The sequence below is a fragment of the Talpa occidentalis genome, unplaced genomic scaffold (assembly GCF_014898055.3).
Source record: "Talpa occidentalis isolate TD23 unplaced genomic scaffold, MPIMG_talOcc4v2.1 talOcc4.2, whole genome shotgun sequence".
Taxonomy (NCBI): domain Eukaryota; kingdom Metazoa; phylum Chordata; class Mammalia; order Eulipotyphla; family Talpidae; genus Talpa; species Talpa occidentalis.
Genome location: NW_023602073.1, coordinates 75064600 through 75078831, shown reverse-complemented (window position 1 = coordinate 75078831; position 14232 = coordinate 75064600). Strand labels below are relative to the sequence as shown.

Here is a 14232-nt window from a genome sequence, read left to right as displayed (position 1 = left end):
TGTATTTTTTTCCTTTTGTGACAGTAGCATTGTTGGACTGTTATTACTTTTAATGACAATCCAACTTAAATATTTGATGTGTATGGAATGTATTCGATCTGCCATGTTTATAGCTGTGGCATTTTTCATGTCCCTGCATGTGTATTGTCTTCTAGATGAAGACTTTGGAAAGAGGGCATGCAGATCAGAAAATATAGACATGCAATTAAGCAATATTCTGTAAATTCAGATTGTTTTTCAGTCACTCCATGTGAGTCATAAATTTTTTAGGAAAAGTATTCAGTGTCTAGCATTCTTAGCAAAATACCACTCTTACCTAAACTTGGGTAGAAGTCTAAAAGGATAGAAGTTAGGCCCAAAATGTTTGATAATGAGATTCCTATCTATGAAACAGTTGCAACACAAAGCAGTTCATTTAAAATTAATTAAAGGGGCCTCCCTGGTGGTGCAGAGGTTTGAGAGCCAGCCGCACTGTGAAGCTGTCTGCAGCCTCTGCAGCGCCAGTTCAATCCTGGCTGGCCGGCAAGAATCCCAGATGGCTAGCAGACCTCTCCTGTCTAGCCTGCTGCTCCCCTCAGCAGTGTATTTCATCAGTCTGCCTGTTTTGTTCCCCTCTCTGTCTCTGGTAAATCCTTTTACCCTCCCACACATCTGGCCTGTACCCTTGTTCTTGTATAAAAATAAATAAATCTTTTAAAAAAATAAACTTAATTTAAGGAGCTTAAAACACAAATATTATATACATATATACAGGTTTTACTATCCAAAAGTAGCTACATTCCTATTTAATATGATTTGGTAGGTAGGTTTTGGGGTCTGGGAACACTGTTGAAACAAATTCTTTCTTTTTTTTTTTTATAATAGGGTTGAAGCCATTTTTTTTTTTTTTAAGATTTATTTATTTATTTATACAAGCACTGGGTACAGTCAGAAGCATGGGAGGGTGAGAGAATTCACCAGAGCCAGAGCAGAGAACAGAACAGGCAGACTGACGAAATACACTGCTGAGGGGAGCGGTGGGCATGGCAGGAGAGGACTGCGTACCATGTGGGACCCTCGCCCAGCGGCTGGGGATCGAACTGGCGCTGCAGAGGCTGCGGGCAGCTTCGCAACCCAGCGCTCAACCTCTGCGCCACCGGGGAGGCCCTGTTGAAACAAATTCTATGGAAAAGATTTTTAGTGTTCTCAGACCTAAAAACTAACCTACCAAATCATCATATCAACTAGGAAAGGTCTGCTTTTGGATAGCAGGGGAAACCTGTAAAATGTTTTTGGTGAGGAAAGTAGCAGAACAGCTTTAGGTTTCTCTCTCTCTCCCTCCCCCTCCCTCCCTCCTCTTCCCTCTCTCCCTCCCTTTCCCCTCTCCCCTTCTTCTTCCCTCTTTCTCTTTCTCAATGAAGAAAACCCAATTGTATCTATATATTATTATTATTTATTTGGAGATTTTAAGCGACAACTGACCATTTATTACAAAAATCCATGCCATTGTAAAAATATAATTTCATGTTAGAAATAAATATACTGTCTTATGTTGGAAAACATATCTTCTTCATATCCCTGCTCTTTCAGCTTTTCCTCTATTTCTTTTTGTATCCCTTGTGTATTATCCACTTGACCCCTGGATTATGATGTCCAGGATGATTTTTGACCCTTTGTGTCATGAGCAGTAGACAGCACTTGCCAGACTGGGATCAACCTCAGCAGCAATTAGGTGTGAAACCCTTAGTGAATATTAAGTGTATCTACTGTGACTATATGCTTGGATTTAGAGAATTTTCCTGTTTAAAAAAATTGCCATTTGAATGAACATCTGTATTTTGTTTGCTGTAACACAAAACTCTACTCTGTTTAAATTGCATGATGAGGTAGAAATGAAATATAAGAACAGTGTATTTCAAATTTTGGAAGTTAAATTTTGGACAAGCCTTTCAGTTCCTGATCTGCAGGTTCAGTGTTTAGAAGGACAAGGACATTGAAATAAGTTGGGCTGTCATGTCTCTTTTGGCTGAGAAATTCTTTAAAATGCATTACTATGGAATATAAATTTCCCCTCATATGTTCATTTTTGAAGCATATGTTTTCTAAAATATCATTTCAACATTTGGTTTTACTTCATAATTTCCTATAAATTTCTGGTTGCTGTTAGTTTAATAGAAGATTTTCAGTTTCATTTCATAAATGTCAAATCCTCTCTTATTTGTGTGCTTATCTTCATATTGTGTTAAATACAGACAAAATTTATTCTTGGTGAAATAGCTGTAGTAAATTTTCTTTCAAATGGAAGAACACAAGAAAGTGTTCATTGAAAACATCATTTCACCATAATGTGGTTTTATTCTTTCACCAAATATTGTGTGGGTGTCAGCTTCTTTATATAGGCCACTTGTGGAATTTATATAAGACCATGTATTTTTCTTTGTTGAAGAAAAAAGATATTTATTTGAAAAGATACCGAATATACCAAATTATAATAAGTGCTAAACTGCTTCTTTTGTAGGGGGACAAAGGAAGTCAAGGAGAAAAAGGCATTCAGGTATGCTGCTGGTTTGTTGGGGGATGCCAGTCACTAAAATCAGAGCTTTGTTTTTTGAAATTCTTACACTGATTTCCAGCTCCTTCCTGTTTTAGCATTAATAGCTAATGGTTATATCCCAGCCTTTTTGCTGCTAATCTTCTTAGATAACATCAAATCTAAAGCTAAGATTCTTTACCACGTTACTGTTAAACTTGGAAATCAAGTGATTCAACAAAATTAAATATAGATTTTATTATGTGATTCTAATATGTATTTCTTTGCATATTTCTAATGTGAATGTTTCAAATAATGATCTAAAATGGCTTAGGGCACAAATTAATTTTATGAGAACCACTAACACCCAATATAAACATATTCAATGGAAGGAGAATTATGGCAGGAAATTATATCAGCCTGAGGAAATCTAGAGTGATTTAGAAGGACATTTGGTTTTGGATGTCTTAGGAACAAAGGCAAGGCAAAGAACCAAGGTGCTACCTTGGGAGATAATTTCACTTTAGTTTAAATGGTTGTGGAATTTTTGTTGTTCACTAACACTTATGAAGAGGATACCACTAATTGAATCAATAGTATACTTATCTGGAATAAATTTTATCTGTGGTCTTTTCATCTTTTAAGTATTAGAAACATAAGGCTTTTAAAATCATAGATTCACTGATATAATGCCCAGACGTTTCTTTAATGATATTTTCAAGATTGCAATCTTGGTTTTAGGTAATGTGTTGACATAGATCTGAAGAGGTGTGACCCTCTATGTCTGAATCACATACATTGCTATAAACCATTACTATCTCAGTAATAAATAGCACTGCAAAATTCTGTTATAGTATCTGAGTTTTGCTATGTAAAATAAGCTTAAAGTAATCAAAAAATACTTTGCAGAATTTCACAGAATTTTGAAAGTTCTAGAATTTCTGTAGGTGGAAAAGGGAATTTCATATTGAAGTAATACTGAAATCAAAATCTGCTAATGTCATCATCTCACCAATTTTTTTGTTACTGTCATTTTTTGTAAAGCTCTGTTAATTGAAGCAATGTTGATTTATATCATAATATATATCTTAGGGCTATAGGGTTACACTTCTGCAAATGTATGTTATTGTACCACACCCACCACCAAAGCACCAGTAATCTGCCATTGGACCTTACAACCCCCACCCCACCACATCCCCCTTCTAGTAGCCTTATCCATAGTCTAATGTGTTCTCCTGCTTTTACCCCTTCCTCTGTTCATCCTCTTCCCCTTTCTCATGTCTCAGATTTATGGTTAGCTTTCAAGATTTGTCTTTGACCTTTTGTTTGTTTTCTCTATATTCCACATATAAGTGAAAACATCCATTATTTATCTTTCTCCTTCTGACTTATTTCACTTAGCATAATCCCTTCCAGCTCCACTCATGTCACCACAAATGTAATGAGTTCATCTCTTTTGATTTCTGAATAGTATTTGATTGTGTATATACACCTCATGGAAGATATTCAAATATTATTCCTTTAAGTTAATATTGAAATTATAAGTGAAGTAAATTTTAAGTAAGTAGTGAGCTCTTTGTCTGTATATACCAATTTCCTTCTTGGTATTGCTTCTGGATGTCTCAAGTGCACCTCCCCAACTCATAGATTCTCTGAGTATACCACCAGTCACACCAAAAAAAAAAAAAATCATGGATTTCATAGAACTCAGTCTCCATTCCCTTCACATCTAAATGTTTATTGAACTGGGTTCCTTCTCCCTATCCCCACAAAGCTAATAATTTATTATCGTGGGTCCTTGGTTACTCTATCTCTTAACTGGTGTTCTGGAGTCTGGTCTTTTCCCTTCTTCCACACTTTACCAGCATGCAAGATCTAAGATACATCAGTTTAGGAACCTTCAATGGAGCCCCACACATGTCAAAACAGAGTGTATTGTTTTAAGTGCCCCCTGATTTGACTGAATCTTCTTTTGTCTCATCTTTTACCATTTCATCCTCTAATTTCCACTCCTTCCCCATTGCTGTAACCAAAAAGAATTACCTACCTTTGTCCTGTGTTTGCTCTCCCCAGTACACCCTCCAATCTTTTCTCTACTATCTACCTCTCACTCAACTCATCCTCGTGTCTTCACTCAGGGTGAAGAGCTTTTCTCTACCCTCCTTAGATGTCCCTGGCTATGTTCCAATACTCTCCAACCCAGATATTAAATTGTACATTGTACAACTATCATACATTGTTTTCATCATTCCTGGTTTAATTACTTATCTTTTCCACCACACAGTAAGCAACTTGAAGGGAACAATGATATTTTTGTTTATGTCTCAAATGTTCCATTAAGTACATATCATTTAATAAATATTTGGAATTCACTTGGTTAAGGAAATAAGTAAAACCACTATTCAAGAGCAATTTAAAATTTTAGCCACTAAATTGTGAATTGATTAAATTATTTGGACATTATTTTCCTAGAAAATCCTAATTATCTTTTATGACGTTGGGATGAAGTAGTTCTAATATAATAGCTTATGTATGAGGGATATCCAAATATACTTCTTGAGTGAACAAATGTGTATATCATTATTAATTTTTTTTGCCTATTTGTGCTCATTTAAGGATCTCTGTTCAAAATATCTTTACAGCATGCTTTTAATAGTGAAAAATGTCTTTAGAGACATATTCTTGTCCTCATATATCAAGACTGAATATAATGATGTCATTGAAATTAATAAAATGTCCACAGCTGCTGGATTTTAAATTATTTTCATGCTGGTAATGTGGATTCAGTAGAATATCCTCAGCTACCTAAAATAATTTACAAGTTCCTCAGAGTCAGTACTCTATCCCTCATCTGTATCCGTTTTGACTCTAAGATTCCGTTGCTTTTCATCTTGCTTTATTTTCTGAGAAAGACTGCTGTCCTATCGCTTACATGATTGACATTTTTTATAGACAAAAGGATACTATTTTGTATTTATATGTAATTGCATCATGTACAAACTAATTATATTTATTAATTTTTAAAGGGTCAGAAGGGAGAAAATGGAAGACAAGGGATTCCCGGACAGCAGGTATTTCTTTTTTCTTTGACAGAAAGTAAAATAATGAATCATGTAACTGGACATTGCTGAGATAAGGTTACCTGTTAAAAAAGAATGGGCATGGGGAAGGACTGATCTAATCTGCATTCTAAGCACATGAGTTGAAAATACTAAGTAGAGGCGGTGATAATGGTTTACTTTAATTGTGTTGTATTTTCATTTCTTTATGTTGATGCTGTTGTTGCCTTCGAAACTTGCTTTTCAGTACTTTTTCTGACCAAGTGATGACTGATGGTAGATAATTCCACACATATCTTGGAGGAATTATTGACCAAAGTCTCTCATACAAGGGCAGTCTTTCCATAACTATTGTTTAGTTTTGATTCCCTTTTTTTTTGTAATTTTCTTATAATGTTGTTCATTTTTGTACAGTTTCTCCCCTCAAGTGTAAACCCCATATTTTCCCACCACCACATCACCCATGAACTATCACCAATATTCCCTTTTGCTCTTCTCTCCCCCTTTTTTGCCAGCTCTTTCCACTCCCTTGCTTGTATGCCTCAGATCTATTGTCAGCTTGCTAGTAGTTTTGATTTTCTTCTTGAAATGTTACTAGTTGAGGCCTTATGTAGTAGAGGAATATACTTATTTACCTCTAGTTTATTCAGAGATATAATTTACTATACTAAAGACCTAATAAATACTGTCTTGAGGGACTGCTTTGTTTCTTCCCTGACCAAACTCTCCTTGTTGTAGTGTTTTAGTGAGATTGACATGTGCATGTAAAGTCTGTCAAAACCAAATTGAACCTGAGATATATGTATGTGTATCTATATCTGTATCTATATCTATCTATATATAAAAGTAATTTGTATTTACATAGTATGTTTTCTACTGCACTCTGTAATTCAGTGTTGAACTCACTCCAACTTGCTCTGCACTGAAAGAGAAGCTACATGTGAGTTCTGTCCCAGAGGTGCCCATTTCAAGCGTGGTAGAGAGAAAAATTCAGTAAAATATATGGGCTCTGAAGGAAGATGGGGGGATTACACTGTGTAATGTTATCTCCAATGATGGGGTCTCTCTGTCCCTCACTTGGAGGAAACTGAGAGACCTAAGGAAGAGTGTTTGAAATCACAATGTCCCAATGTTGTCTGTAACACAGAGTAGAAGGTGAGTCTCAAATATTAAGATATTGAGAATTAGAAGCTAGCAATAAAAGCAAAAGAAATTGAGAGAAGACATGGTTTGAGTTTCCCTGCATACAATTATGTTCAATAAAAAAAAATCTTTTAATTATAGCATTCCTCCACTCAACTCAAACCCACTGGATGACACAATGAACTCTGTTCCCACTTCCCTCCTTGGCGACATAGACTGGCCCCCTTCATTTGCCTAGGTTAATCACACTATATCTATAAACAACAGTTCTCATAAAAGATCTTCACCCCTTCATCCATTCAACCTCCACAACCCAGGCCTTTCACCAAAAATTGTTATTTACAATAACTCTCTGAAAAAAGGATGTTCCCTTTGGAATCTGAGCTCACAACTGAGCTAGCTTACTAGCTTACAGATGACACTCTCTCCAAGGTTCCCTTAACTTGTTTTTCTCTCACATCTCAAGGAAAATAACAAGTCAGCTCCCCTGAGGCAGATTTGGGTTCCCTAGAAAGCTTTTGCTCTGGATTTTTTGGAAGCCACATTTCCCACCACCAGGAACTGAGCCTGTGGAGGACCCAGGGGCCAGAGCAGCTGTTGCTTTTCAGCAGCTGAAGAGCCATCCCAAGCTCTCTAAGTAAACAAAATCTTAGTTACCTGTCATCCTAAGTGCTGCACGTGTTTAATTTTCCATCTTCGTGTTGTGGATGGAGTCCAAGTAAAAGATTTTCTCGAAAAATCGTCTCAGTGGATTCTCAGATGACAGCTGTTTTTAGCTTCAGGTCTAATTCAGTTTTATTCACTGTTTTATCTTTTCCTCTTTCATTGCCTCCAGTTGCAGGAATATGTCTGCTAAGGATCACCCTGCATTTCTTGAGAAACAAACCACATTCTGACCTTACAGAATGTTTAACTCACTAGTAGATTTTCATATGAAAACTAAGAATTAATATGCTCACATTTTGAGATGTGCCACACATTGGTTTTACCTAACTTTTATTTCCTTTCTTCTAATTAGGGTATTCATCTTTAAGGAAACCAGAAATAAATCAAAATAAATACTCCAACATCATTGTATGAAGCATTTACTCTAAATTTCATAATGAGTCACAGAATGCTGATTTCTAATTTTAAAGTTGAATAATAAATTCCTACCTGTATGTGTGAAATTTGTATGCATGTTCCTGGAACTATATTTTGGAAACTGAGTGCACATGAATTTCAAAAGTGGAATATTTTAATGCTTTTCCTTCAAGTTCCTATCATCTATAATATATATATCATTAGAATCAGTATGTGAAAGAGATAAGTGAGAAATTAACAGAAGCTTCCATTTGTATCCAGTGATTGCCTGGTGTTTATATCACTGTGCAAGAATGTCACAGTGGACATCACACTGCTTCTCTAATCTCTGAATTACCAGCAGCAAGTGATTTAGACATATGATAACTAGTATTTTCTCTCCTAATAATCAACTTTAATGATATCTTTGCTTTACCTTATCTTTTTTCTATAATACTCAATCAAAATTTAATTTTCAGAACATGAACTTAGGAAACAGAACATTCATCATAATTACAGAAGAAGACAATAAGTATATTATGTCTACCTGATTTGAGGTTTAATTTTCATTAAAATAGTAATATATTTCAAATTCAGAAGAGAATTTAAATAGAATTCAGATAGAATGCCAAACTAAACTACATATTTGAGCCACATCATTTGTAAATAGTTGTGTCTAAGAAAGAAGCAGTTGTGTAAATTAATAATTTACTGTTATCAATTTATTACTCTTTTAAAAATGTGGGGGGTGTCTTACATATTACTTTGTCACTACTACTATCAATATTTTCCAAACAAAGTAAAAGTTTGAGTAAAGATGTGGTAATAGGTACATATCACATAACTAATACAGTAGCTTTCGCATTTATTACAGTTTTTTTTCCTATTAACTTTTAAAGGGAATTCAAGGCCATCATGGTGCAAAAGGAGAGGTATGTTTCTTCCTGATTATACTGTCTTTGTTCAGTCTTTATTGTCTGAATGTCCTGTGCTATATAAATCTAACTATTGGCGTCCCAAACAGAAAATATCTTGCATGTTCTTCAGTAGTTTTTTAATAATGATTTTCAGAATGTGTAGGTTCATTAAATTGGGTATGAAATGTTATGTATTTGCCAATATTATTGGTTCACCTAGATTGGGAGTTCAGTTTTTCTGCTTATTTTTCAGTAAGAATATTTTGTGTCTCCTCATTTGTCTGTTTCTCTAAAATTTAAGGACTTGGGAAGAGGACTTTGTCACAGGCATTGCATTGCATGCTTTGTGCATACTGCCTATACAGTATCCTTGTAGATCAAATGGATAGTCAAATGGATACGTGTAGTTTGATAGGAAATTTTCCTCCCAGTCAATACCAATACTTCCAGCTGCAACCTATATTGCATACATATATGATGTAATTATAGCTCTTGAATTTTTGATAGAATTTTTAATTTTTTTTTTTGTTTGTTTTTAGAGAGGTGAAAAGGGAGAGCCTGGTGTTAGAGGTGCCACTGGACCTAAAGGAGAATCTGGGGTGAATGGTCTGATGGGGCCCATGGGTCCCCAGGGGCAACCTGGGGAAACAGGTCCTCAGGGACCTCCAGGATTGGATGGGAAACCTGTACGTAATCTTATTCTTTTATAGTTTTCATTGTTTTTGCTTGTTATATACATGTTATAACCCCTAATAATTTGATGCAGGGAAGAGAATTTTCAGAACAGTTTATTCGACAAGTTTGCACTGATGTATTAAGAGGTAAGTCTCACGAGCTTTTAATTTTTTTTTAATTACAAAAGTAATACAATTTTTGGTAGAAATTATTGACCATATAAGTAAGATAAAGTAGAAAATGTTTATGGACTCATGTTTTCTTTTTTCCTACATGAGTATTTTTGTAGCAATAAAATATAAATAAAATGAAAATCTCATACTCTTGTAATATTGTAACAAACACTTTATCATTATTTTCCTTTTCTAATGTAAATCTCATAACTTAAAAAAAATATGGTTTTCCATATTTTACTTTGTCAATTTCTTTTATGGGAGAACTTTTATCCCCCATGCCTATATTAAAGCAATTTTAAAAATAAAATTATTTCGGGCCTCCCCGGTGGCGCAGCGGTTGAGCCCTGGGTTGCGAAGTTGCCTGCAGCCTCTACAGCGCCGGTTCAATCCCCGGCTGCTCCCAGGCCACCGGAGGAGGGTCCCACATGGCGCGCAGACCTCTCCTGCCACCCGCTGCTCCCCTCAGCAATGTACTTGGGTCCTTCTGCCTGCTCTGTTCCCTGCTCTGGCTCTGGTGAATTCTCTCACCCTCCCCCGCTTCTGACTGTACCCAGTGCATGTATAAATAAATAAATCTTAAAAAAAAAAGAAATTTAAAAAAATAATAAAATAAAATAATTTCACAGTATGTTGACCATTTCTGTATATACGCACCTAGAAGTGAAATTGTTGGCCATGAGATAAACACTGTAAACTTAAACAAGATTGTTAGAGGTCTTAGAAACTCCCACTTACTATTTAAACATAAGGTGTGGGATTTCTTTGTTTCAAAGCCCAGTTGCCAGTCTTACTTCAGAGTGGAAGAATTCAAAATTGTGATCATTGCCAGTCCCAACATGGTTCCCCTGGTATTCCGGGGCCACCGGGTCCGATAGGGCCAGAAGGGCCCCGAGGATTTCCTGGTTTGCCTGGGAGAGATGGTGTTCCTGGATTGATGGGTGCTCCCGGACGCCCAGGTGCCAGAGGATTAAAAGGTACATAATATGAATGCATAAGCAAATGAACAACAAAAAGGTATTCTTTACATTTACAATTTAAATACATCTAATAGGCAAGAGTTCATCTTTGTTTTCATGACAGGACATTTTTGTAAATCCCTTTTGTAAATTTTTATATAATTTGTAACTGTGTGAAAGAGCAAATACTACATCTTGAGCAATATTCATTTCAAGTATAAAGAGAGGGAGCATGTAAAGTTACAAATTAGAAAATGTTCACAATGTACTTAGAAATGTTGCATGTGTCTAATAAAATCTTTACATAGAAGTTCACATGCTACAATTCCTTAATTGTACAATTCACAAACTACAATTGGTATTAACTCTTTGTTACTTTATTCAAACATTTTTATAGGAAAATTATGTTTTATGATCAAATTTCCTAATAGTTCACAACTTCTCTTTGCTTTTAAATGTTTATGTGAATTGTTGGTTGACACTTCTATTCTTACTAATATTTATTACATGAACAATTTAGGTGTTTCATCAAAGTAATAAAAGAGCAACTAGAATTAACAAAAAAGAGCTAATAATTCTAAGCATTTTTTTCTTAATATTTAAGCCCCATTAAATCTAGACCACTGATAATTTTATAATTTTTTGCCTGAAAACCCCTGTTTTCCATTGGTAATAATAAACACATGATAAGGTATGTTTAAAAGATTCAATTTTCTTTCAATATGTATATTATACTGGTTTTGAAACAATGTAAGAGACAGTAGTTTTATAGGCAAAGTAAGCTCACTTCCATCTCTGACAATCTGTAGGCCTACCAGGAAGAAACGGGGCAAAGGGGAGTCAAGGATTTGGGTATCCTGGAGATCAAGGTCCTCCTGGTCCCCCAGGTATGATTTGGTTTATGCACTAAGTGTTGTTGCACATTTTACTTTAGGTAGATCACTATAAATCTATGTCAAATAATGCAAAAATAAGACATGCGCTTTTGGTTTTTTTAGAGATTCATATTTAATGCATTGAGTTCTAACCTACTAGAATTTTAAAATATATTTTCTTATCTTATATTCAGGAATCATGCTGGATTCTCTTATCATTTAGAGTCTAACATCTACTCCTTAGAATTGTTCTTAAATGTTTTGTCACCCATGCTTGTCTAGTGTATATCACTGTTTCATCTTTATGACTCTCAGGGAAGCAGAATGAGGAATGCTGAAGTAGACTAGGCTTTTTATCTTAGCCATTCCTCACTTTCTGCATTTATAATATGGTCATATGTTAACCACATCATGACATTATTACAAGATTAAATGAGCTAATTTAATCTTTTATGTGTTTTCAGAATAATGCATGATAATGAATTATGTTTTTAATAAATGTGTGCTATTATTTTAGGTGTTATTGCCTCCTGAGGCTTTTGAATGAATAAAATGATTTAACACTATTTATGCAAAACCTTCAGAGCAATGCTTAAATTTCTTGTCAAGTTTAAATAAATGTTTACTACTAACTAAACACAGTTATAGTAAGAACTGATAGTAGTAAGAAGTGCTATAAACCACTGTACTCCACTGCCAAATATGAATTTTGTTTTATTATTTTGAGCCATCAACATTAAAAGGCCAAATCCTAAGTTAATTCTCCTTTCTTTTAAACATGCCAGTTGAATTAATCAGGCTATTTTTGACAAATTAGTTTTAAATAACATTTGTGTGTATTCATCATAATGACCCTGTGACAATATATTTAGCTATTGAAAATAAATTACTGTGTGCAAGATGTAAGTAGTCATTTTTATTGCAAATGCAGCACAGAAGTGACTTGGAGCTTTAGTTTAATAGTCCATTTGCTAATTTATAATGATAATTGCCAAAAGATAGAAACTTGATGAAATAAGTTGGATAACCCACAAATTGAAATATTAGAATTTAGCATGATGTTTTAATCAGTGTCATGTTTACTATAGTAAAATAACTTTGGCTACTTTCATAGAAATTAATGATTTGGGGAAATTTTTTTCAAAATGGAAGGTATAGATACTAAATGAGAGAATACCTCTTCCTTTTATGGGTAGACATAGATACAATTTTCTGGAATTTTTTTTTTCTTCAGTATGAGCTCCTTACAGAGTCAGCTATATCACCTTCGAATACGAAACCCCACTGCTTATACATTGCTAATGTTCCTTCTTAGGTCCAGAGGGTCCTCCTGGAGTAAGCAAGGAAGGCCCCCGAGGAGACCCCGGTCCCCCTGGCAAAGATGGAGATCATGGAAAAGCTGGAATCCAAGGGCAACCAGGCCCTCCTGGCATCTGTGATCCATCACTGTGTTTTAGTGTAATTGTTGGAAGAGATCCATTTAGAAAAGGACCAAACTATTAGTGTCTGATGCCTCATTCAGCAACCTGGGCGTGGTGCTTTTCTCTGTGGTCTTTTGCATCTCAGGAAGATAACCCACAGTAATCCCTTGAAAAAAAGACTAATGTACCTCGGTGTTTTTATTATTATTATTTCCTTAAGGAAAAATATATAAAAAGTCTCATGTACTGATTTTAAAGTCTCCACAGTAATTTGGAGCCTTCAAATTAGTAGCATTAAATTGCAAGGGTTTCTTGAAAGTCTATTTGCTTTGGTCAAAGCTGAATATTAAAAAACAAACAAAACACCATTGCCTATTAGCCAGTCCATTTTAGTCACTGTGAAATATTTCACATTCATTCTTCCATGAATCCTTCATAGAGTATTTGAGTTCACTCTTGCGTCTGTGTGTATTTCATGTTTTATATCTCATAGCTCATGCTTCTACATTAGCCAAAACATAAATGTGGTCATTGGAAATAAGGTCAGGGCTGATATTCAGCAGGGACAGGTCGTATTGCCACACTCGTCAATCATCTGGTGTCTGTGCTTACTGGATATGGGCATTGGACTGCTGGCTGGTCAGTGTTTTGAATATCACCTGTGAATAAGATCCATATGTTTCTTATTTCATTGTAAGTTCTCAAATTTGTTCAGTGATTATACTAAGACAGTGTGTTGATTATGATGGGAATGGCCAAAATTACATAACATTAAAAACATTTCGAACAAGAAATATTTTGCAACACATGGTCAATATGTTTAAGGAAAAATGCCTGTTCAGAGATTCTAAAAGGATTTGGCTCTTCAAGCTTACTGAGGAATTAGAATGTTATATGACTCTATTTTCCATTTCACTTACATGTGTATGTTTGTATATGTTAACTTTGGTTGTAACAAAGCTAAAGGGAATAAATACTCCATTTGAAAGGAAAGATAACTCTCCAAAGATCCTAGTATGTCTTGATGTTCTTTTTAACAATCTTTGAAATATTCTGAACAGCCTTGGTGCTTTTTGCAAGGAACGTTAATTTGAGATATTTCACTTTTATCATGTTCTAAATTTTGTTACATGCTTGTTACTCAAAGTACAATAAAGTTTTGTACAGAAATGATTGCATGGTCTTTTCTTATACTTAATTTTATTTGATTGTTGAGTACATTATCCATATTACATCGTCACTTATTCAATGGATATAATTTATTAGATGATTTATCCTATTCTCAAGTAACTGCTTCATCTGAAATAAGAACTTAGAAATTCAGTTAGTAAGATACTCACCTAAGCAGAGGAAACTCCTGCTTTCTCATCCAGGAATGACTGTTGGCCAGTGTTTCGCTTTACTGACATGTCATCCTACCACTTTGATGAGGACTTTGG

The 14232-nt window shown here is 34.9% G+C and overlaps 1 protein-coding gene across 1 annotated transcript in view; it reads left to right on the top strand.

Annotated features, from left to right (window-relative positions):
* The window catches only part of COL21A1 (collagen type XXI alpha 1 chain), a 147876-nt gene extending 133921 nt beyond the window's left edge, over positions 1-13955 (top strand). The window contains exons 23-30 of the mRNA XM_054698891.1: positions 2498-2533; positions 5536-5580; positions 8673-8705; positions 9230-9376; positions 9457-9511; positions 10315-10515; positions 11307-11384; positions 12688-13955. Of these exons, the coding sequence (XP_054554866.1) occupies positions 2498-2533; positions 5536-5580; positions 8673-8705; positions 9230-9376; positions 9457-9511; positions 10315-10515; positions 11307-11384; positions 12688-12875 (783 nt within the window). The 3' untranslated portion in view covers positions 12876-13955. The remainder of the gene's footprint in view (positions 1-2497; positions 2534-5535; positions 5581-8672; positions 8706-9229; positions 9377-9456; positions 9512-10314; positions 10516-11306; positions 11385-12687) is intronic.
* The last annotated feature ends 277 nt before the right edge of the window (positions 13956-14232 follow it).